Source organism: Vombatus ursinus, unplaced genomic scaffold (assembly GCF_900497805.2).
Source record: "Vombatus ursinus unplaced genomic scaffold, bare-nosed wombat genome assembly UNPS02014816.1, whole genome shotgun sequence".
Taxonomy (NCBI): Eukaryota; Metazoa; Chordata; class Mammalia; order Diprotodontia; family Vombatidae; genus Vombatus; species Vombatus ursinus.
In genome coordinates, this window is record NW_020954594.1 from 18,048,285 (window position 1) to 18,074,430 (window position 26,146).

Consider the following 26,146-nt stretch of genomic DNA (forward strand, 5'->3'; position numbering starts at 1 on the left):
TAGTTCAATAAGACTTTTTCCTTTTCTTGGTTCGGGTCATAAGTAAAAATTGCTTTTTTTTTTCTTTTCCTTTTTTTTTTTTGTAGGTGTAGGATCAATTGAAGTGGTGGTAGAACATGGCCTGGCTACCCCAGAAGGTCTGACAGTAGACTGGATTGCAGGAAACATCTATTGGATAGATAGCAATTTGGACCAAATTGAAGTTGCTAAATTAGATGGCACTCTGAGAACAACACTGATAGCAGGTGCTATGGAGCATCCAAGAGCTATTGCTTTGGATCCAAGATATGGGTAAAAAAAAAACTTTACTTCATCATGTATTTTTTTTCAATTATGGCAACATTTCATAGTGGAAAGGGACCTGGATTTATCAACAGAGGTCTTAGCCCTGACTCTTAGATCTATGTACTATCTTTGTGATCATAAAAAAAGTCACTTCATCTCAATTGGTCTCAAACTTTCTCTTCTGCAGAACAAGAGGATTGTGCCAAATAATCTCTTAGCTCTCTGCTTCTAAATCTCTGATTGAATGAATTAAGGCATTTCACTTAGAGAAACTCTACCTTAAAGTAATTCTTTTGAAGTCATTCTGTGTAAATTAGGAGTTGATGGAGTTAAATGATTTAAAATATCCAGTACATACATGATTGTGGTTTTCCAGGGTTCTTTGGTTTGGTTCTTTAAGTGGAAGGTAACATTTATTTAGTCTGGTTTTGGATATTAGTCATTTTGGAAGCTGCATCGACTCTTTCTGACAGGAATATATAATGAACTTCAATCTGCCCTGCCAGAGAGGGACTGTAATTGTTTTCTAATGGTTAAAAACAACAGGACCAGCCTTTGTGTTAAATAGACACAGATATTAAATAACTAGTCCTTTATAGTTTCTAGATGTGCTTTGAAAGAAAATTTTAGAATTAAAATTGAAATAGTCAAGTGAAATAGTCAAAGTCAATAGACTTTGACAACTGGGACTTTCTAGAAGCAAAGAAAAAAAATGTTTCCCTAGATTTGGGGAGGCAAATTTTACTGCAGAGAGTTAGAAGGTTAACCCTTGCTATTCATTTTTCCAGGAAACAGTCCACCCAGGAGAATGTTTTTAAGTCCTTTTAAGTCCTAAGTCACCACAAGGAAAGCAAGATTTTTTTTTAATGGAAGGAAGGCAAGAGAGATAGGCCAAAGAAAACATTTCTTTTTCAGTTTTCTCTCATTCTCTCTGCTCTTTTTTTGGAGGAGGGCATCTATCTCTGGCTTCTCATGTTTGTGTGTGTGTGTGTGTGTGTGTCTGTGTTTTTCAAGGTTTGTAGGATTGATTGTATTTGGTTAGAGGAAATGAAAACTCAGATAAAGCAGGCAAAAGCTAAAGAAAATAAAATGAGACAGATAGTGAGTAAAATGAGACCATTTTCTCTAGCCTGTTTCCTTTTTTCCACTCTAATCTTCCCTCTCTGGTTGGGATGAATGAACTACAAGACATATGTTCTCCTCTCTGCCTTCAGGCACAAGGTAGTATAGAGAACATCAGTTGGCAAGACACACCTCACACTCCATTGAAGAATAGTTCAGAAGAAACAGGACCTGCTACACTATCATCTGGAGCTGTCTTCTCTCAATGTCAGAAGGTTGCTTAGTACAAAGTTTCTCAAGCTGGTGATTAGCTGATGTTCTTATGTGCCCATTCAAGCCAAAGTATTAGATTCCAACCTTTTTTTTTATATTGCTTTTTAAAGTCATTATTTATTAACTTTTAACATTCATTAAAAAAATTGAATTCTAAATTCTCTCCCTCCCTCCTACAGCTCCCCAACCCATTGAGGAAGCAAGAAATATAATATCAGTTTTACATGTGAAATCATGAAAAATGTATTTCCAAATTGTCCCTGTTGCAAAAACAAAACAAAGCAAGACAATTAAAGAAAGTGAAAATATTTTTTCAGTCTGCCTTCAGAGTACATGAGTTCTCTCTCTGGAGGTGGATAACATCTTTTTGTCATGGGTTCTTTGGAATTGTCTTAGATTATTTCTTGATTAGAGTAGCTAAATCTTTTTACAGTCGATCATTGTTAGAATATTGCTATTGCTATGTACAATATTCTCCTAGTTCTACCTGCTTCACATTACATCAGCTCATCTAAGTCTTCCCAGGTTTTTCTGAAACCATCCTGATTGTCATTCCAATACAATAAAATGGTATTTCATCAAACCAAATTCTAAATATAATAGTATTTGATCACAGTCATATACCACAACTTGTTTAGTCACTCCCAGATTGATGGGCATCGCTTCAATTTCCAATTCTTTGTCACCTCAAAAACAGCTGCTATACATGTTTTTGTACATATCAATTTTTTTTCTTTTATCTCTTTGGGATACAAACTTAGTGGTGGCATTGCTAGGTCAAAGAGTATGCACAGTTTTATAATACTTTCGGCATAGTTCTAAATCATTCTTCAGAATGATTGGATCAGTCCACAACTCCACCAACAAATCATTAGTGTCCCAAATTTTCTACATCCTCTCCAGCATTAGTCATTTTTTTGTTATATTAGCCAATCTGATAGATGTGAGGTGGTAGCTTAAGACTTCTTTTAATTTCCATTTCTCTAATTTATACATTTAGAGCATTTTTCATATTACTATATAGTTTTAAACATATATATTTATTTTATTTTTAATTTATGAAATGAAACAAGTCTTTCCATAACATAGTACAATAAAAAATGATTGCATATGAAACAAATCTATTATGTACAACTTGCTATTCCTTTTAAATATGCAATAAACATATATAAATTTTTTCTCCCTTTTTTCTTCCCCCCCACTCTGCTTTAGAGATGACTGCCATTAGACACAAACGTGTGTGTGTGTGTGTGTGTGTGTGTGTGTGTGTGTGTGTGTGTGTAAAATCTTCTACACATACTTCTATTTAACAGTTCTTTCTGTGGATATAGCTAGTGTCTTCCTCTATGTGTCCATTATAGTTCTTTTGGGTATTTATAATACTCAAAATTACTTATTTGCTCAAAGGTGTGCTTAAAACATCATTGCTGTCACTATATAGAATGTTCTCTTGGTTGTACTCATTTCACTCTTCATTATTTCGTGCAAGTCTATCCATGTTTTTCTAAGATCATTGAGCTCATCATTTCTTATGGCACAGTAGTATTCCACAACTTGTTTAGCCATCCCCCAACTTAAGGGTGTCCCTGCAAGTTCTAGTTTTTTGCCATTCCAAAGAGAGAATGATTCATTTTTTTAAAATAAATTTGGCTCATTCCTCTGTATATTTAAGAAATGAGGCCTTTATCAGAGAAAATTGCTTTAAATCCCCCCCTCCCTCAGTTTACTGCTTTATTTCAAATTTGGCTGCATTGATTTTGTTTGTGCAATTAAATTAATATAATTAAAATTATTCATTTTACCCCCTGTGATCCTCTATATCTCTTGCTTGGTCATAAATTTTTCCCTCATCCATAGATCTGACAAATATATTTTTTCATGCCCCTCTAATTTTCTTATGATAGCATCCTTTATATCTAAATTTTGTACCCATTTTGACTTTATCTTGATATATGGTGTGAGATGTTGGTCTATGCCTAGTATCTGTCAAACTGCTTTACAGTTTTCTGCAATTTTTGTCATATGCTGTCCATTATAGTCCAAAAAGTGTGGATCTTTGCATTTATCACACACTAGATTACTATAGTCATTTACTACTGCATATTGTGTAATCGATTCCACTGATGTTAGCCAGTAACAGATTGTTTTCATGATTTCTGCTTTGTAATACCATTTGAAATCTGGTACTTCTAGACCACCTCCCTTCACATATTTTTTCATTGATTCCCTTGATATTATTGACCTTCTGTTCTTCCAGATGAATTTTGTTATTTTTTTCTAGTTCCATAAAATATTTTTGATAGTTTAATTGGGATGGAATCAAATAAATTAATTAATTTAGGTAGAATTATTGTTTTTTTTAATTATATTGGCTCTTCCTAACCATGAACAATAACTACTTCTCTAGTTGTTTAGATCTGTCTTTATTTGTGTGGAAAAATGTTTTAAAATTGTGTTCATATAGTTCTTGGGTTTGTCTCAGCAGATAGACTCCCAAGTATTTTATATTGACTGTAGTCATTAAATGGCATTTATATTTCTATCTCTTCCTAATGGACTTTTTTGGTAATATATGGAAATACTGATGATTTAGATAGGTACTACTTATCATTTTAAGGAAAGCTCCATTTATTCATATTCTTTCTCATGTTTTTATAGGAACAAGTGTTGTATTTTCTCTAAACCAAGGGTGGGGAATCTGCCGTTTCAAGGCTGCATGTGGCCCCCTAGGTCCTAAAGTGTAGCCCTTTGACTGAATCCAAACTTCACAGAACAAATCCCCTTGCTAAAAGAATTCATTCTTCAGTCAAAAGGCTGTACCCAAGCACTAGAAGGCCACATGTGGCTGTGAAGCCACAAGTCACCCACCCCTGGAAACACTTTTCTTCATTTATTGATATAATCATATGATTTTTGTTATTTTTGTTACTTATGTGGTCAATTATATTGTTAGTTTTCCTAATATTGAACCAGTCCTATGTTCTTGGTATAAATCCCTCCTGGGCATAGCATATGATCTCTGTGGCTGCTGCATCTAAGGCCTGCTACAGGTATTGTGAGCTACGCACTGTGCTCCTGGTCATCTCCACTTCTGTGTCACATACCTCTCCTTCTGACCTCCTAAATTGTCTTGGGCTGGAAAAAATGACATTTTGTTGGCTCTGCCCTCCAGAATTTGATTTAGGCATTATTTTAAAGTTGTTTGGAGGGCAATGTAGAGAAAGTTTGGCTGGGTTTCAACTTGTGCTCTGCCGTTTGGTTCTGTCCTAGATTACAATCTTCAGTACTACACCCATAAAATTTCACAGTAAGGAAATTCTATTGCAAAACCCTAGTACTGTACAGGGGAATTTCAGCTTGTGGGAAAAGGGACAGGATTGGTTAAAAATAAGTTAAATGGCAGCTAGCTTAATGTAGTTTTATAGTCATAAAGAAGATAATTATAAAGGCAATCCAAATCGTGACTGCTTCAAAGATAGAGAAAAGTTATAGAGAGAAATATTTAAGAAGAATATATCCTACAAGGTAATTAAGGGAAAATTTTTTAGCAATATGATTTTTAAAGCAAAGCATCTGATGAGGTGCCTCATGCTATTCTTGTGGAAAAAATGCACATAAGTTAATTTAGTAGTACAAAAAGGTGTATTCAGAAATTATATAATTGACTCATTAATAATTCAGTGCCAGCTTAAAAGGAAGTCTCAAGTATAGTGCTTTAAAAATATGTATGGCCCTTCACTTTTAATATTTCAATCATTTAATTGTTTAGAGGTATAGATGACAGTGATTAAGCTTGTAAAATTGAGAGGAATAACTAATATACGGGGTGACAGAACTTCAGAAAAATATTACTCTAAACATTACATCAATGTTTAGAAATTAATGTTTAGATTAATGTGATATTTAGAATAAAGTGATGAATAATATAAGCACGGAGTAAAATAAGCATGAAACTTTGTATTGTGTTGAGGAAATTAATTTCACAAACTGGGTAGGACTTAGCTGGAAAGCAATTTGTCTTGAAAAAGATCTGGGGATCTTAGTGTTTTATAATCTGAATGTGATTCAGCAGTATGTCGTGGCAGCCAAGAAAGTTAATATAATTTTGGCTGCTTGAAGAGAGATATAGCATTGAGGAATAAGGAGGTGACAGCCCTTATGTATGCACCTTGGTCAAGCCCCATCTGGACTACCATCTTTTAGGAAAGACATTAGGAAGCTGGAGAGTATAAAGGGGAAGAGAACAAGGATGACAAAGGTCCTCATGTCCTTACCATGTGATGATCAGCCTAAGGATGTGGAGATGTTTAGCCTGGATAAAAAAAAATGTGGTATATGATAACTGCCTGTTAAGTCATATGGAAGAGGGATGAAATGATTTTTTTTATCTCAAAGGGTAGAACTAAGAGAAAATATATGAAAGTGTTGAAAAAAAGTTAAAAAGCAAATTTAGGCTAGGCCGAAAAAAACTTAATAACAAAAATATCCAGAAGTTCCAAGGGCTCCCTTTTTAAATAGTGGGGATTCCCTCATCTATAATCTTTTGCCAATGACCAGGGCATTGCTTGCTAGGGACATTATAAAGGGGATTCTCTATCAGTTACAGATAGGTCTTTATGTTACTAAAGACGCTTCAGACTCTAAAATTATGTAATTTTATGGTAGAAATTTCTCCCTTCTGTAATTTATTCATTTTAGTGAAAACACAGTTACAGTGTACAGTACAGCCACTTCTTATCGCTCCTAGGAATGTATATAGGTTTTTGTTTTTTTGAATGATAGGGGGAGGGTAATACAACACAGAAAGGTAGAAGTCATGGAATCCTTCTGTCCTTTTGTAGCTACTAAATTCCAAGTATGAGGCATTGGTATTGAATTTGGACTATGACAGTATCTCCAAAAAGCCATTAAGAGCAGCAAACTATTTAAATAAAGTGCTAGCTTGAACATAAGGGAAAAATGATAATGTCATTGAAAAATTTGATAAATTATTATCATTACCAATTGTTATTTTTAGCTGTTAAAGCTAATTACTATAATTACAGTGGTGATAAAATGAAGTAAATCAGCATGATTATTAAAAGCAGGAAATCTAACTTGTAAAAGTGTCTCTGACTAAAATGGCCCAAGGGTTCCGATGACAGTAGTAATTTCCTCAGCTCTGGGGTTAAATTGCCTGGTTTGACTAATGTGATTTGATATAATTTTAATTTTCTTGAAATGTAGAGTTCAGGAATAATAAGGTCAGTTTAGTGGGTTTGAAATAAGACCCCTAGAGTCTCATATCCCCTTGTCTCTTTTTCACAAAACAAGTTCTGTTGACTCATTAAAATTCAAATAAATTCAATAACCCTATTTATTAAGTGTTTTTTTTTAAGAAGGGAGGGCAATGAATTGGGATTTTAAAACTATCTTCAGTTAAGTTGCCTTGGGACAGAAGTATGATAAATAAAGAAATACAATGAATTCCACATTTGAAAACATATTACAAGTAGATAAGCAACATAAAAATAACTTATTTCATCTCATCTTGGCTCATTGCCGTATTGGTTATGATTTTTTTTTAGATTGAACTTTTTCTCTTGTTCCTTGAAAATTTGTGAAGCAAGTTACGGAGATATTATTTCAAATAATAAGGCATCTAAAGACATTATACTTTCTTTGAAAAATATACTTAGAAACTCTTAGCAAAAATTCACTGCTGAACTTTGTTGAGGCTTGTAATTTAGTTTTATGTGTACCTACCTTATCTCCCTTACTACTCAGTAAGCTCTCTTGAACAAGTACAGTGACTTAAACTCTTTTGCACTTAACAACTCCTACCTTTTATAGGCACTCAATAAATATCTGTAGGAGAGAGAGAATGAATGGATGCTTAGAAATAATCATTCTGTGCATTAGTATTCATAAATACTCTTTATTATGTACTTTGCTTTTCTTTGTGATGTGTTTCTGAAAAGTTGCATGCGAATTGGACGTTTGGAAATTTAGTTAAATTTTAAATGCACTAGAGTAAGGTTGTCTTGTTATAATTGAATAATTATCCACTATTTTTTATTCAGATTTTTATTTACTCAGATTTTTGTTTTGTTTTGTTTAAAGGGTCATATTTGAAGTTTTGCTTCTCATGTTTTGTTCAGTGACCAATTGACAATCTTAAATATCTGCTTTTTGTAAAGGAATATTTGCTTGCAATGAAGTTCTCTCCTCCTGAGGGTCCTTTTCAGAGATAAACAAGTGATTCATAGACTCATTTCTTGGAATTCTGGGCATAATCTGGTGGGATTGGCTCACTCCTATTACTAAACACATTCTGAATTTATACCTAGCCTATCAATAAGTACTCTCAACTCAATATTCAGAGACCTTGAGGAATAAGGGTTTATAATAAATTTTAGGGTCACAAAATATTTCAGACTTCATCCAAACATCTTTTAATAAGACTAGAACTGCTGTTGGAGACATACCACTTTGTTGAAATGTTAAGTTGTATTGATGTGTTCTATTTTTGTATTAAAAACATTTACCTTCAGGAGAGATCTTTTGTACTAAAGTAAAATAATTAAGTAAAACTCATAATATAGCAACCCCATCTGGAAATACACACAATATTTCATATCTGTAGCACTCTCTCATCTGTCATTTTTTTTAATTACAGCAATCTGTTTTTCTCCCTTTCACCCCCCAACCGCATTGAAGGAAAAGAAAGCAAAACAAAACAAATTATTTTTAACAAATATATACAAACAAACAAAATGAATTCTCTCAATGATTGTATACTGTACACACATACACACACACTTATACACATACAAACATATGCATGTATATATTTTTGTATACCTGCATATAAAGATATAAATGTAAACATACCTATATGTATATATGTATGTGGTATATATATACATATGCATATATATATACACATTTATTTATTTTTATAAAATATTCTGCACCTTAAATCCATCAACTCTCTGTAAATGGATGGGGTATTTCATTTTTAGTACTCTGCATTCACAGTGACTGTATTGATCATAGCTCATAGTTCTTGGAGCTTTCAAAGATTTTTTTTTTTACAGTGTTGTCATTTTATAATCTGTTCTGTTTCTGCTCACTTCACTCTGTATCAGTTCTATGTCTTTTAAAAAATATCTATTTCCTCATTTCATAAATCAAAATACTACTCAATCATATTCATATACTACAATTTATTTAGCCATTCCTCAATTGATTGACCTCCTCTTACTTTCCAGGATTTTTTTTGTTATTATAAAAAGGAACTACTATAAATATTTTTGTACATAGAGGAACTTTAAACTTGCTTCATTTCCTTTTCTGTACAAGTCTAGCAGTAGCATAGGGCAAATGCTGTTTAGTAATTTTTTTTGCATTTAATTCCAAATTGCTTTCTACAATAATTGTATTTATAGGTCCATCAGCAGTGCATCAGTGTGCCTACTTTCGCATGGCCCCTCCATCACTGGTCACTTTCCTAGTTTGTGAATTGTGCCAAATTAATATCAACTGGAAGAGAATTGTTTTGATCATAGTCAATTAGACAATGAGGTGATACTGAACTTTCTGCAAAAAGACAAAATGGTCTTCTTTGCCTCCTTTTAATGTGGTGTGTCATGTGAAATTTAGGCCTAAGGCGTCATTGCCAATAATTATTTTGTTAGAGGACCTCTATGTCCAGTTTTGGACTAAAATGATAAGGATTGGTAGATTTCTTTTGTTGTCAGGCTACACCTAATAGATTCATCTGTTATCCTAACAGTTTCCATTTTTTTATGTATCACTTTCTCCTCCTAGTAGAAGGGGCTTAATTTGGCCAACTTACCTATGAATATGTTGTATTCAATAAATAAACATTTGTTTAGCACCTGATATGTGCCAAACAAGAGGTAAAGGGCAATTCCTGCCCTAAAGGAACTTATAATCACCCTCATCCTATGTAAATTATTTTAGGGTAAAAGTTGCTTCACTTTTTTTCTTTCTATCCCCAGTACTTATGGCACATTATCTTGAATATATATTAAAATGTTAGCTCTTTATAAGTAGGAGAACCCAGCACTATGAGTCCAACACAGTAGTTACTTAATTCATATTTTTTGATTGATTGCTACATATAGTGAGTGTTTGCTAAATGTAATAATTTAGGAGGCAGCAGTAGGTAATTTTACACACATATGTGTATAAATGTACAAATAAATGTGTTTATACATATGTGTGTATATATACACATACATATTTATGTATATATGTATATGTGTGTATATCTACCTAGCTATCTATTGATGAATCTATCTATCTAACTATCTATATATCAGCAGCTAGGTGGTGCAGTGATAGAGCACTGGGCTTAGAATCAAGAAGACTCATTTTCAAGAGTTCAAATTTATCCTTAGACACTTATTAGCTGTGTGATCTTGAACAAGTCACTTAACCCTGTTTGCCTTAGTTTTCTCATCTGTAAAATGAGCTGGAGAAGTAAATGGCAAACCACTCCAGTATCTTTGGCAAGAAAACTCCAAATGGGGTCATGAAGGCTCAACACAACTGAAACAACCCAATTTTTTCTCTCTGCCTTTCTCTATATGTATACATACATACATATATTATATGTGTGTATGTACATGTATATGTGTGTATGTATGTGTATGTATATGTATACATACACGGACACATGTAGTTACATTATTGTGTAAGACCCTCACAAAAGCTAGGTTATGACAGTTTTATCCCAGTTTGACAGATTAAGAATTTTATGCCTAAGAGGTCTTAGTAATTGTCTTGAGATTATACTTATGTAGAAAGCCAGCACATGAGGTCCCCTAGTCCCTTTGTCTCTTTAACATATTTAATGTGTATGTTCACACATGAATAACATATATATACATAAAACATAGTTCAAATTGATATGTATATCTATCACAAAAATTAAGATATATCAATTTGACATATTTTATGTATGCATATTATATATGTGTGTGTGTATATCTTTCTGTTAAGTTGATATAAAACTGCCCTAACCTAACAGTTGTGTAAACTTCCCACTAGATGCAAACGCCTTGTGAGCATGGCTTGTGATATATCTGTCTTTGTATTTATAGTTCCTTACTTGGTTTCTTGTGCATAGGAGACATTTAATATGTCTTTATTGAATTAAATTGAACTGAACTAAATTTAATCTATGTGAAAGTACATTAAAATATATAGAGAATTAATTCAGCTTATTTGTGTAGCCTCTGAAATAGTAAACTAATTAAACTAATACATTAAAATAAATAATGAAATATTAAGCTAATACACATACTACTGGACTTGAAGTACTGAAGATTATAATTCAGTGACTTAATTTTGACCAAAATAGGGTATTTTGTTCTTGTTAAGTTTGATCTGTTAGATTATAATGCCCCTTCAAGAACTGAAATTGTCCACTGTATAATGGTTCCCTTAAATACTTTTTAGTTTATGGTTCATTGACCCAATATAGAAGTATCTGAGTCTAACAGATAAATGCAACCACCATTGCCTTAGTCAATTCTTGCAGTTCTTTAAAAGAAATTGTGGTCCATCATTTGCCTGTGTCCTATGCTAAGAGATCTTTTAATCTTTGTGAATTTGAGAAAATTGAATATTTATTGAATGATCCTCTACTAACACATTTTCTACTATGAAATATTGAATGTATTAGAAAATGACTCCATTCCATTAAAATACCTGTAAATAGTGGTGACAATGGGAGTACAAGCTTCCCAAAGCCTGATCAAAATAAATGATCCTTGAAATCAACTTTTAGAAGCTGTTTTTTCCCCAACTGGTAAGGTGAAATATACATTTTGGAGTAACTTATTCTTGAATATGTTATTTTCCTAAATTGAATATGTTCGTTTACTATCAAAGCAGCTGCTGTCAGATTCCCTGTGCTGCTATATTGGAGAAGATTGAAAGGGCCAGTCATTTTTAGAACAGTTTGAAGGACAGCAAGTCATATTTTCATTACACACAGTACATATTAGCCAGTCTCCAATGTATACTGCAGGCATACTTCCAAATAAAACAGATAACACCTTAATCATATTGAATGTCCATTGTATAAAAACCTACTAGAACTGCTTCCTTTGTCTACAATGAGATCAAAAATCTATAATTCTCCACTTGCTAGATAAGAGTAGAGACAGTGGCTTTAATTGCTAGCATTCTGAAAAATCCAGAGGAGAAATCTTTCTCATTGAAAGTACAGTGTAGTTAATAGGCTCTAGTGGCTAATTCCAATCGATTGCGTTAACCCAGGCCCACAAAATGTTTCTCTTAAATGTTCTTTTTCTTTTATTCACCTTGCATTTGAATTCATAGTATCTTAGCCTTATATTATTTTCCTATTTTATATCTAATTTTGAAGTATTGAAAAACGTAAACCTCAGGATATTTTTTAAAAGTGACATGCACCTAAAATTAAATTACAAACAAGATACAAATGTTGCCAATAATACTGAAACAAAGATCATATTTGGCTATCATCTGCAAAGATTTTTACTTAGGACAGATAGGAAGAGCAGTTAGAGACCTGAATATGGAATTAAAGGACATGTATATGTTCAAGTATTACCTCTACTACTAACTAAAAACCTTGGGTAAATGTACTGTAATCACCTGGGCCTCTATTTCCTTCTCTGTAAAATTAAAGGTTCATTTATAAATTCTATTATGATCTGAATTTGACTGAAATAAATTTTTGCCCTAATTAATTTTTTTAATTGATTTTTTTTCTTATATTTTGTTTCAAACCATCCCCATCCTTCTTCACCCCACACTAAAGAAGGCTACCATATGACACAGACACATACATACACACATACATATATATAATATATAATTATATTAAATAATATATACATATATCATATTATTCTATATGTGTAAAACCATACTGTGCATACTTCTACTTATCAGTTCTTTCTCTGAAGGGAGATAGCATCTTCCTTTGTAGTTGATCTGAGTATTTATAATACTCAATAACTTAGTCATACATAGTTATACTTCAAACAATATTTCTGTGACTATGTACAACATTCTCTTGGTTCTACTCATTTCCCTCTTCATTACTTCATGCAATTCTTTCCATGTTTTTCTAAAGTCAACTTGCTCATCATTCCTTATAGCACTGTAGTACTCCATCACAATCATACATCACGACTTGTTCAGCCTTTCCCCAATTGATGGACATTGCCACAATTTTCAGTTTCTTTCCACCTTTAATTATGTACTTTTTGCTCTAATTCCCTCAATGAATTATTTTCCTCTTACTTTTTTGATCCCTAGGACATTTCATTCCTTTCTCTACAAAAGACCAGTATGTTTTATCCTTTATTTAATTGTATTATGATTTCAATATAATCCTAAAATATAAACTCAAGTCGTTAGTAATAATAACTCAACTAAGAATCCTGTTCAGCATGTTTAATAATGTTTATATTTAGTAAACATGTTAAGTTTAAGAACAGTTTTGCAATGTATCATTTTAAACTTAAGGTAAAAATCTTTTTCTACTGAAAGCGATCCTCAAGTTGAAAATTTTGAAAATACTTGCTAGTTTATATGGAGCTAAAACTAGAAATTCTTGTGTTAAGGGCAAGGAGTAGAAAGGCAGTGTGAAATCAAATTTTGTGACAAATGCAGCTACAGATGATCTCAAGAAGAAATGTTTCTCAAGACACAAGAACTAGATGAGAATCGTGACCCCATTAGGCAGAGAGCCTGAGACACTGTGAGGCTGGAGGTGTAGTTGGAAAGGAAACAAAATGATATCTGATAACTTTCTGGGTATACATATACATATACATGTACATATACATATACATATATACATATATGTGTATGATCTATATGTGTATGTATATATACATATATGTTTGTGCATGTATATATACACTGTATGTGTATGTGTGTATATATGTGTGTGTGTATGTGTATATATATATTCACATACAGAGAGAGGGAGCACCTTTTCTAAATATCTCCCTTCAATTATTCAGAAAACCACCAGAACATTACCTGTGACCAGATTTCTTGAGGGTGGTCTTCAGCTGCTCATAGAACCCTATCTCTGTTCTATCCCAAATGCATTCATTCCAAAGTAACATCCTACAAAATATTAGCACTTGACAGCTTTAATTATAATTCTTATTGGGCAAAGCTATCCCAACTTTATAAAGACTTTGGGCTAAAATGTCATTGATAGTGCATCAAAGAATTATCTTTCCAATCACCATAGCAAGGAACTTTGTATCTATAAGGCTCAGGTTCCAGCCTACTTTTATCATATAAAAGAAATCAAGAACTTATTTCTTAACAATTTGAAAGAGATTAATTAAGATTTGAAATGCTGAAATCTGTTCAACCTACTTTATATTAGTTATGGGTTGCTATGATGGTGAGTTAATAAGTAGCCTTTATTGAAAGTACAATCCTTTCAACCCTATCACACCTTCTTCACCAATAACTATCTAATGTTGAGTCTCTCCTCCCTAACCACTAAAGTAGTTCTCACTCATAGTTTTCACTCTGATATTCTTTTGTAATCTTCTAAAATATTTCATGTCTAATTACTTTATCTACAAATATTGTCTCTCAAAAGCCCTAGAGATGTAACCACATCATACATACATTACTTGTGTATCCCCAACTTAATCCCCCACCACTTCATCCCCTAACTTGCATAATATTAGATACATAGCCTAAGCACTCAAAAATGTTCAGATTAGTTTTAGAATTAGTGTGTTTTATAAGCTGCTTTGTTAGCTTATAATATGTGGGAGAGGAAGGAAATATGTGTGTGTGTGTGTGTGTGCGCGCGCACTACATGCAATGCAGTAGAAATATGTTGACTAATCAAAAAAAAAAACTGGCCTATTGTTTCAGTTTGTTCTCTCACCAAATATTTGTCAACTCTGTTGACAAGAAATGGCATTATTTTTATTTCCTCTGTATTTCTGCTATACTTTACTTTTAACTTCCCCTTCCCTTTCCCCCTTTCCCTTTCTCCATCCTTTACTCCCCAGAGAAATTATAACTAATAGAGGAAAAGAGAGGAGCATGGAAAATCTCAAATTTGTATACTTATTAAATAATCAATCATCAATGGTGTTACAATTATTGTCATAAGCACATCAATTCTTTAAGTCACTAGATTATTGTTATCATTTATTAATATGAACCTAGCCTTAATAACAATGCAATTCCTAATTGCCTAATATAAGGTATTCTATATGGTAACTAGTAATTTATTTACAGATTTGTAATTCTTTTAAGTTGCTTGACAAACATGCTATTTTAAAGTGGTATACTAAGTAATCTGATTGTTTCTTTCTTGTTAGAATTCTTTTTTGGACTGACTGGGATGCTAATTTTCCTCGTATTGAGTCTGCTTCCATGAGTGGTGCCGGAAGAAAGACTATCTATAAAGACATGAAAACTGGGGCTTGGCCTAATGGACTAACTGTAGACCATTTTGAAAAAAGGATAGTATGGACAGATGCCAGGTAAAAAACACTAATATTCAAATATGTAGGAATCATCAATAATTACTCTTTGTTAATGTTAGGGTTGTTATTTTCTGGGCATTCTAACTTTCTATATTGCAATGACAGGACTATAAATAAATTCAGAAAAAAATGTTGGTATCATCCATCAGCGGAATTGTATTGTGTCATATTTGCCCTATAGAAACTGGTACTTTATGAATGGGTTTTGATAGTGGGCTTATCTTTCTGCAGGTCAGATGCTATTTATTCTGCCCTCTATGATGGAACAGGCATGATAGAGATCATACGAGGTCATGAATACCTTTCTCACCCCTTTGCTGTTTCTCTGTATGGAAGTGAGGTCTATTGGACTGACTGGAGAACAAATACATTATCTAAAGCCAACAAATGGACTGGACAGAATGTCAGTGTAATTCAAAAAACCAGTGCACAGCCTTTTGACCTTCAAATATACCACCCCAGCCGTCAGCCACAAGGTAAGAGATTTGTATTAATTAATCACTCAGAAAGGTTGAATTTTGTTTTGTTTTGAACCTTGAGTTTATACTGTAAGAATTCAAATTCATTGCTCAAAAATAAGACATATTCATTTTTAGTGTGTAAACATAATCCAAATTTTTTTTTAATATTTGTTGTACTGTATTTGGCCTAACATGCCCTCTTCTTTGTGCTGCATTCCTCCATCTTATTATTTTTCTGGATAGAACTGGGGAAAGAATATAAGATAAAACAACAATAAGGGTTCTGACTGGATTCATGTCACTTATGAGGCAAAGAACAACAACCTTTAAATGCTTTTCTTTGAAAACCAGCCACTTCAAGTTTGAAAAAAAAAAATGTATGAAGAACATTAATGTCATTTCTGCATGATGAGCTATCACCGGAGTGGGGAACCTGCAGCCTCAAGGCCTCATGTGGCCTTCTAGATCTTTGGGTGAGGTTCTTTGACTGAGTCCAAGTTTTACAGAACAAATCCTTTAATTAAGGGGATTTGTTCTGTGAAGTTTAGATGCCGTCAAAGGGCTGCACTTGAGGACCTAGAAGGCCACACGTGTCCTTAAGGCCATAAGTTTTCTACCTCTGGTCTAGACAGTTCTAGCCTGAGTTGGTTCCTATTTTAAAACAATGATTACAGCAGCCTCATGGCTGGTGAAACCCTGTCCTGCTCTCCTACCATATGGTCTATTTGTCATCTTATAGACACTTCCTAAATCTACAATCCTTATTTTTAGATTAAATAATGTGAAATATATCAAGAATATAAAGAGTAGATGCCCTTGTTCATTTTATCATACATAAACTTTTTTTCGACCCATTTTGGAGGAAGTAAAGATTAGTCACTGTGAAGTAGAATACTTGCATTTTATAGTCCTTGCACTTGTCTACTTTGTCCATAAAATCTTGACTTGATCACCAATATTAAATTAAAAAAAAGACAGGGATAGGGACTAGGCCTGTTATATTAGTGGTATTGGGAGCTTCCAGTAAGGAATTTCTTCTGCTAAGAGAGGTTGATACCTCTCTACAACTACTAGTCTTCTAGAATTTCTAGAATAGGGTACTGTGAAGTTGCCCAGGGTTACACAGTGGGTATGTTATCAGAGGGAAGACTTGATCCAAGTTTGCCAGTTTCAAGGCCAAATCTCTATACATTATTCTACGTTACCTCTCATCAGATAGAAAGAAATAGAAGTAGAATTATGCTAACAAATGGTCCTGTCACCTTCATATTTGTGGAAAGGACATGTAATTAATTTTTAACTTGCTTTTACTATAGGTTTACTTGGCCCAAATTATGATTTTATTTCTGGAAAACTTGTATTTCTTTTTTTTCCCCTCTTAGGCCTAATTTTTAAAATCTTTTCCGAAGATAGGAGGAAGGGTTTCTTATCTTGATATAAATTTATAATTTTTTTTCCAGTGAAGAAACTTTACTTCCTAAATGAAATACAGTCGGTTTTCAATTTTGAGAATGATCAGAGGGCATTCTGTACTTTCACATTACAAGGATCACTAACCATATAACAAGCATTGAATTATCTGTCCTGTTTATTTGCTTCAGTGAAGTAGGGCAACCATTGTTTAAGGGGGGAAAATGAGGGACCATATCAGATACTTTATTACCAAGGACAGAACTACAATGAAAATAATGACAAAGGCTTGGAGTTAACACAAGTACAATAATATTAGAGCTGTTATCTGGAGAATAATAAAATGAGGTTCTTGAAAAATGATAGGTTAAAAATTTTTATATGTAGTGCTATAAAATTGAAAAATATTTCCCCATAAATTAAAAAATAATAATAATAAAGGTTAAAGATACCCACTGAAGTTGTCTGATCCTCTAAGTAAGAAATTAATGAGATTTCAAGCACCAGGATGCTTACAAGTAAGCCTTCAATGCACACGTGCATTTTTATCATGTCGTCAGGTAAAAGTTTATTATTATTATTTATTAAAATTTTGTTCCCAGTGTTGTTTATATGACATGACAAAAGATTCATTGGATGAAATGGTAATATGATTTCTTTAATAGTTCCTTTATGAGTTGATTTAATGCTTTTAATTGTATGTGCAGAGAAATGACACTAGGTATTTATATACCCATTTTGGGAGTTTTCTGATTTTAAAAGTACATTGCCTTTTTTAACTATTTTCATTTCTAAAGTCTAGAAAACATTATTTTGGAGAATTGATTTTGTATGTGTATGTGGATACACACACATATTTGTATGTATATATATATGTATATATGTATATATATATATATATATAGAAAGACCATGTATTAATACAATTAAAAAAGTAATAATTTAGGATTATTTTAAAATAATACTGTTGGCTAAGATGGATAACAAAACAAATAGCAGAATCAAGATTCAAAAAAGACCTTGACTTTGAACAGATTCTAATACATCAAAATATCACAGAGATAAATGAAAAATTTTAAACATGGAATCAAATAATCACCTAATAAGTAGAATATTAGGAAGACATTACCAGACAGTATTTTATCAAGATAATAGCAGTTGTACACCATGGAGCTTTGGTAGGAGTTGGCACTATAGGAATCATCTTTTTCCTAAGGAAAGGGTTTAGCAGTGACCAAGCATTTTCTTTATTGGCTACTCATCAAAAAAGAGTTGATTCTTTACTATTAAAGTGCCAAGACCTTTGCACGTTGTATTATATATGTCACTAAAAGTTATCATGAGAGTTCTTATGCATGCTCAATGGAATAACACTTATAAACCCATCCTGACACATGATCCATGGGGGGTGGGGAAAGGTGGAGGGGGAGAGGATATGATACTGCCACGCCCCCCAAAAAATAAAAAAAATTGGGGATATTAGTGGACTGCAAGCTCAGTATGAATTAACAATTCATATGCTAAAAAACTGATTTAATGTTAGACTGCATTAGGAAAGGTGTAGTATCCAGAACTAAGGAAGTGATGGTCACCCTGTATTCTGGCCTTGTCAGAATACATCCAGAGTATTGGATTTAATTCTGATTGTCATTGTTTAGGCATGATATTGATAGAGAAAATTACTAGGCTGGTGAAGAAACTCAGTTTCTTATTATGTGAGGATTGGCTGGAGAAACCATGGTTGTTTAGTCTAGTAAAGAGAAGATTTAGTGAGTAAATGATTACTGTCCTCAAGTATTTGAAGGGCTATCACTGGGAAGCAGAATAAGACTTGTTAAATTTGGTTCAAGAGGGTAAAACTTCAAACAGTGGGTGAAAATTGTAAAGAGATAAAAGTGATATTAAAAAAAAGAACAAAATGAAACTTTCTATCAATCAACAGTTTCCAAAAGTGTAATGAGGTTTCTCAAAAGATAATGAAATTCCCCTTACTAGACATCTTCAGGCAAAGGCAGGATAACTATTTGGCAAGTGTGATGTCAAGAACATTCTTGTTTGTTTATAGATGTGATTACACAGGCTCTGATGTTTTGAGACAACTGATTTACAGCTACAGGGAACCTTAGACATCACTGAGTCCAACTCATTCATTCAGTTTCCTATGGGGAAACTGAGGCCCAGAACAATGAAATAACTTGCCCAAGATCACTCTCAGAGAGCTTATGATCCTATGAAATGTAATAGTGGGCAGTGTTCTTATGTCTAAGGATTATTCTTGTATTCATGGGGTTAAGCACCCCAGTTATCTCTTCAACATTGTGAGGGTTAGGGCTGCAGTGCCCTCATGATCTGGAAAATCTATGTAAATTTTTTTTTGGCCCTTCCTTTGTACTAAAGAAGAAGTCTGATTTTTTGTTTGTTGTGTCTTTTCTGGGGTGTTTACAATACCTTACTGCAAAATTTGGCTTAAATATTTGATCATAGGCTCTGTGTCGTGTGTCATCTGTGACTTCCACAAAACTTCCCCCCAAATTTCCATTTAATTTCTTATGCTGACCAGAGCTATATGGAAACTGCAATGGGGAAAGTTGGGATGTGGAAGGGACAGCTGTAGTTGTATTAGACTTCTTTTTTACTAGTCATGTGTAAGTGATGAGTTAAAATCTTCTTCATTCTATTTGTTTGCCACCTACATGATTCAAAGCAAGAAAGAAAATCATGTGCAAAAGGAAATTTCATATTAATGATAACATAATTACAAAACATAAATGAAGAGAATATGTATGAAAAACATAGAAGAATAATGAAACACGCAGATATCAGTCCATTTCTACCTACTTCCTACTTCACTCTCCAATATCCAGAAAACTGAAAGAAAGGTTACAGCAAATGCAAATGAGGAAGCCTTGGCAAATCTAGCTATTTATTGTTCACTCATCCACACTCTTAAATTTTCCTTTAAGATTGGAGAAAAACTTAGCTTAGACTCTCTTTTTTTGAGTACTTCACTGAGCTTACTTAGCTCATTATATAATGGACTTGCTTTGAATGAATAATCTACACTTGTCTATGACTTGCACACTGAACATTATATTCATTAATTCACATTTTACTCTCTTTTTATCTCCATGATTTTTTCAGGAATTGTTCTTTTCCTACTTATCCACCAAGGTCATTTAACTCTTGCTCCAGGATATCCCAAGTTAACCAGTACTTTCTCTTATTATATGGTTTTTAATATATATCAGAATAAACCCTGCCGCTGTCTCTGGACAAAAGTCACTTCAAGGACCTGTTCTTCATCCTTTAGTTCATGTCTATGCCCTGCCGTCCTTTACTTTCATCAATAGCTATAGTTTTTCTTCATTATACTTTTTTCCCTACATTTTCTTAAACCTAGATTATCAGTCTTTAGAATATAGCCCAAGAAAGTGGTAGGGGAACACCAAATGGAATTTATAACTTTTGTTTAACATCATGGGTATCATCAAGTTCTACGTCCTTGGACTTAAGCCAGTTCTTGTCCAGTCTCAGAATATTACAACCATTAGCTATTTTAACCACTTTACTGTTATACCATTGAAAAACTTTTTGTTTGTTTGTTTGTTTGTTTTTGTTAGGCAATGGGATTAAGTGACTTTCCCAGGGTCACACAGCTAGTGAGTGTTATGTGTTTGAGGGCAGATTTGAACTCTGGTCCTCCTGACTCTAGGACCAGCACTCTATCCACTGAGCCACCCAGCTGCCCCTGAAAAATTTTTTTAAAAAAAATTTAGCAAACCACATAAATCTGTGATCCTCAGGACCAAATAAAAATGCATCTTATCTATAATCCAACACCATAGCATAAGAAATAAGGTTTGACAAACTAATCGAAACCATTTTAAATATCAAAGAAGGCACATTTTAAATGTTTGCTTGTGGAACCTATGTTGCATAGTGGATAGAGTCCTGAGCTTGGAGTCAGGAAAACCTGCATTTGAGTAGTTTGACACTAGCTATATATCCCTGGATTTAACTGTTGAGGTTTAGGGGTTTGGGGGTGCTGGGACCCCAAAATATCAAGAGCAAGAGATGCGGGTCCTGCCCTAAAGAATTTGACCCATGCCTTCTTTCAGCCAAAGACAAGGTTTATTAGAATATCCATCATATTGGTCATACTCTTAAGGAATCTGGACATCTGTGAGCTATTGTCTAGGTTCTTGAGGAATCTGAGCCCCTTAATGAAGACACATTGGACCTTATGCAGAAAGACTGTGGGAGAGATCTTGGAAGGGTCTTGACAGTTGTGACTGGGAGGTCAAGAATGAGGTCTAGATAGAGTCAAGGGTGGGAAGTAGCCAGGGGCCATTAGGAGATAATAAACAATGGAGGGCTGGGCTAGGTTTAGGGTAATAGAGAATTGGGAGATTGGGCATAGGTTATAATGAAAGGCCAGCTGATAGGATTATAGCCCCAGGGGAATCCCAGAGACCTCCTTGATCAAATGGGAGAATTCAAGGAGAATCCTTTGGACAAATGGGACCCAAATTATTTTTTGGGGTAAGGGGCAAAGGTCTCAGCTTGGGCCGTACCCCATCACAATCTCTCTCAATCTTAGTTTCCACATATGTAAAATGGAAATATTATCTCCTAATTCAAAGACTTTCCATGATGATCAAATAGGATAATATCTATAAAGTGTGTTGTAAAACCTAATTGAATATTAGCTAATATTATTAATGATAAATTTTCTTGTTTTTATATTCTTCATTTAAAAAGTAACTGTATGGGGGCAACTAGGTGGCGCAGTAGATAGAGCACTGGCCCTGAAGTCAGGAGGACCTGAGTTCAAATCCAGCCTCAGACCAAACACTTGACACTTACTAGCTGTGTGACCCTAGGCAAGTCACTTAGCCCCAATTGCCTAAAAAAAAAAGAAAAAAAGTGACTGTATAACTGTTTTAGCTACTATAGGATTTCAAAGAAAACAGTACTTGCCTTTTGTTTTGTGGCTTTGCTTGGCCAAAAAAATTAATCACAAAGTGGCCAGCCACTGGTGATGTGTCTCTCTGGTATTATATAGGTAGATCTTCAAAAAACAGGTTTGCATTGCTCCCAAGGCCATACATGAAGGCTTTTCTATATGGTAGAACATGCCATACCTTGTGCTCTGTTAACATAACCTTTTAGAACCCAATAGAAAGATGCATGGTGGAAGTGGTCAGGTTGAAAAATATGGTCAATGAGATGCCCTAAAGAACATGATGTCATTAAGGAATTATATGATAGAAAAGATGGACTGGTCATGTGATGAGAGCTAGAGATGACAGGTGGAAAGCCAGGGTACTCCAGTGATACCCTTGTGATGTCAAGAGAAATCAAGGAAAGACTCTTAACATGTTATATAGACCTCTGCCTTCTGGGAAGATGATTGCATAGGCCAGAAATTTCCAGACTCTCCAGATTTCCTACACAAACACACAGAAAATTGTCACAAAATGAATGGAGACCAGCAAAAAATAAAGGGGTAAAGCAGTTGTCCTCCTAAGGCATCTTGAGAGGACCTCAGAGAAGACTCCTGGGGCTGAGGTTTGGTCTGAGTAAAGTGTAAACACCTCCAGGCCAACTCCACTGAATCAACAAATAGTAAACCCTGAGGAAACAGACTGGGCTTCAAGAAATTTCACCTCAACTTTCACATGATTCACAGCCTCAAAAAATTTCATCTCAGAACTTTCACCTCAGGAGCTTTTACCTGACAATGTATAGCTGACTGGGGAAAGACTGAAGGACCCCTTGATGTTTCTAGAAATCAGACTAGTAGTGCTGACCAGATACGATCCTTGACTGTGGCTATGGACAAGGAAGAGCGAGCAAAACCCAGTGAGTGCAGTACCACAGGGAACAAGAACATCTTCAGAACAGCATGTCTGGTGCTTAGAGAAGAAGAGAGGAGTGTCTAAGGTTGAGCCCCCAGTATTCAGAAAACACAGCACAAAGGACCTGACATCTTAGACAACATTATTCACAACTTGGGATTAAAACTTGGTAATAATAATAATATTAAGCTGTTAAAAATAAAATAAAACAAATAAAAAATTAAAATGAGTAAGCAAATGAAAAAGAACCTGACCATTGATAACTACTTTGGTGTAAAAGATCTGGGTTCATATTCAGAGGAAGATATTGAGGTTAAAAAAAAAGCCACTCCTACCCTAAGGAGTAATGTCAAATGGTCACAAGACCAAAAAATAATGTTGGAGGAACTTAAAAAGGAATTCAAAAATCATATAAGAGAAAACAAGGAAAATTAGAAAAAAAATTAAAAACAATTGAAGAAAATTATGGAACAAAAGTTAAATTATTAGAAAAGAAGATACAAAATCTTGAAAACTAGAATTAGCTAAGTGGAATTGAATGATCTTATAAGACACCAACATATAATAAAACTAGAAAAAAATAGAAGAGAATCTGAAACATCTCATTAAAAAAACAACTGATCTGGAGAACAGATTGAGGAGAGACAATATAAGAATTGTCAGATTACCTGAAAGTTATGTTAAAAAAAAAAGAAGAATATGGATATAATATTATAAAAAATGATTAAGGAAAGTTGTCATGAAGTTCTAGAATAAGAAGTTAAGGTAGAAATAGAAAGAATCCACTGATCACTACCTGAAAGAAATCCAAAGAAAATAGGAAAATGTCATAGCCAGGTTGTAAAATTCCATAAAGAGAGAATATTGCAAACAACAGCAAAAATTTAAATTCTTGGAAAAATGATCAGCATTTCATAAGACCTAGCAGCTCCTATACTAAAAGACCATTAGGTATTGGGACCTTATATTTCGAAGAACAAAGGAACTGGGGTTGTATCTAAGAATAACTTATCCAGCAAAGTTTAGTGTAATCCTAAATTTAAAAAAAAAGTGGACATCTGATGAACTGAAAGACTTTCAGGCATTTGTAACAAAAAGACCAGAACTCAATGGAAAATTCGATAAAAAAGATCCAGAAGAAATATAAGGAAAATATTAAGGACTAATTATAAGGCAATGATTAAGGTCAAACTATTTACTTATGATATATGAAAATGTTAATATTAGTAATTATTAGTAGTAAAATTATATTCTTAAAACTGTTAGCTCTACTAAGATAGTTTGAAAGAAAGGTTAGTGCTAAGTTGTATATGATGCGGTGATTCTAAAAAACAAAATTGAGTAAGAAAAGGCAAAGGAGAAAAATTTTCTCATAAAAATAGGATGTGAAAGGAAGAACTAATACAGAAGAAACAAGTGGGAGTGGAGGGACTGGTAATATTGGAACCTTACTCTCATTGGGGTTGAAGAGGAAACAGCTTATGTATCTGAAGAGGTTTAGAAGTTTTCTGAACCTCTGGAGAGGATAGAAAACTGGAGGATAGGGTAGGGGAGGGCATTTTAGAAGGATATATAGATTAAGATTAGGAGAATGAGGTGATTAGATAAGTGAGGGACTTTTAGAGGGGTGGGTAAATTCAGGAATAATACAGTAAGGGATGAATATTGGGTAACAGAGATAGGATGAAAAGGGGCTGAGAAGGAAAATATTGAGTAAAAAAGACTGGGCATAGACCAATAGTTTGCACCATTTACCAAGATGAAGTAAAAATGGATACAGGACCTAGATATAAAGAGAGATTTTACAAGAAAATTAGAACACAGAACACGTTATTTATCAGACTTATGGAAAAGTGAACAGTTTATGAATAAACAAGAGATAGAGAGCAAAGTTAGGTGTAAAATGAAATTTTAGTTACATGAAATTTAAAAAGGTTTTGTACAAATAAAAAAAATATAACCAAGATCAGAAGGCAAGCAGAAAATTGGCAGGAGGGGCAGCTAGGTAGCACAGTGGATAGAGCACTGGCCCTGGATTCAGGAGGACCTGAGTTCAAATCTGGCCTCAGACACATAACACTTACTAGCTGTGTGACCCTGGGCAAGTCACTTAACCCCATTGCCTAACCAAAAAAGAAAAGAAAAGAAAATTGGTGGAGATGAGGAAAAGGGTGGGAATTTATAGATAGTTTATCAGATAAAGGCCTCGTATCTAAAATATATAAAGAACTTTGTCAAATCTATGAGTCATTCCCCTGTTGATAAATGGTCAAAGGATATAAACAAGCAGATTTCCAATGAATTAGAACAATTTATAGTCATTTGAAAAAAAAAAAGTTCTAAATTATTATTGATTAGAGAAATACAAATTAAAATAACCTTGAGATATCATTTTACACCTATCAGATTGGCTAAAATGATAGAAGGGGAAAATGACAAATATTGGAGGGGATATGGAAAAATTGGGACACTGATTCATTGTTGGTGGAATTGTGAAATGATCCAACCATTTTGGAGAGCAATCTGGAATAATGCCCAAAGAGTTATTAAACTACCTATACCCTTTGACCCAGCAATACCACTACTTGGTCTATTTCTGAAGATGATTAGGGAAAAAGGAAAAGAACCTACATGCTCTAAAATGCTTATGGCATCTCTCTTTGTGATGGTGAAGAACTGGAAATTGCAGGGATGCCCATCATTTGGGCAATGGCTGAAGAAGTTCTAGTATATAACTGTGATGAAATACTACTGTGCTATGAAAAATGATGACCTCAATGATTTTAGTACCATATTATGGAAATGCTTATTTTATTCAACAAATTAAAAATTTTTAAAAAAAACATGTTATGTAGACCTTTTGTAATAAACTTTTGGAAGAACATGGGAAAGAATCATTTCAGATAGCCAGACATCTATGGAGTGTGGTCTACAAAGAGGGAGCACCTGAATCAATGAGCTCACCATAGTATTTGAGTATCTGAGTGAGACAAATCACACGTGGAAGTTTTTATATAATGGAAAACATAGTAGAAAGCAACATAGTACAGTAGAAGGAATGTCTGAGTGGAGTCCACAAGCCTAAGGTTAAGTCCTAGTTCTGAGATGTACTTATTAAGTGGGGGAAAATTTCTCAATATTTTTGATTATCTGCTTTCTCATCTGCAAAATGAGAATGATGAAACTTATGATATACCTCATAGGTTGTTTTAAGCAAAATGCTTTATATATAACAAAACTCTATACA

At 33.7% G+C, this 26,146-nt stretch overlaps 1 protein-coding gene across 1 annotated transcript in view; it reads left to right on the forward strand.

Moving 5' to 3' along the window:
- The window catches only part of LRP1B (LDL receptor related protein 1B), a 2,189,733-nt gene that overhangs the window by 1,403,422 nt on the left and 760,165 nt on the right, over positions 1 to 26,146 (forward strand). Inside the window, exons 25-27 of the mRNA XM_027835590.1 lie at positions 87 to 291; positions 15,000 to 15,164; positions 15,399 to 15,643. Of these exons, the coding sequence (XP_027691391.1) occupies positions 87 to 291; positions 15,000 to 15,164; positions 15,399 to 15,643 (615 nt within the window). The remainder of the gene's footprint in view (positions 1 to 86; positions 292 to 14,999; positions 15,165 to 15,398; positions 15,644 to 26,146) is intronic.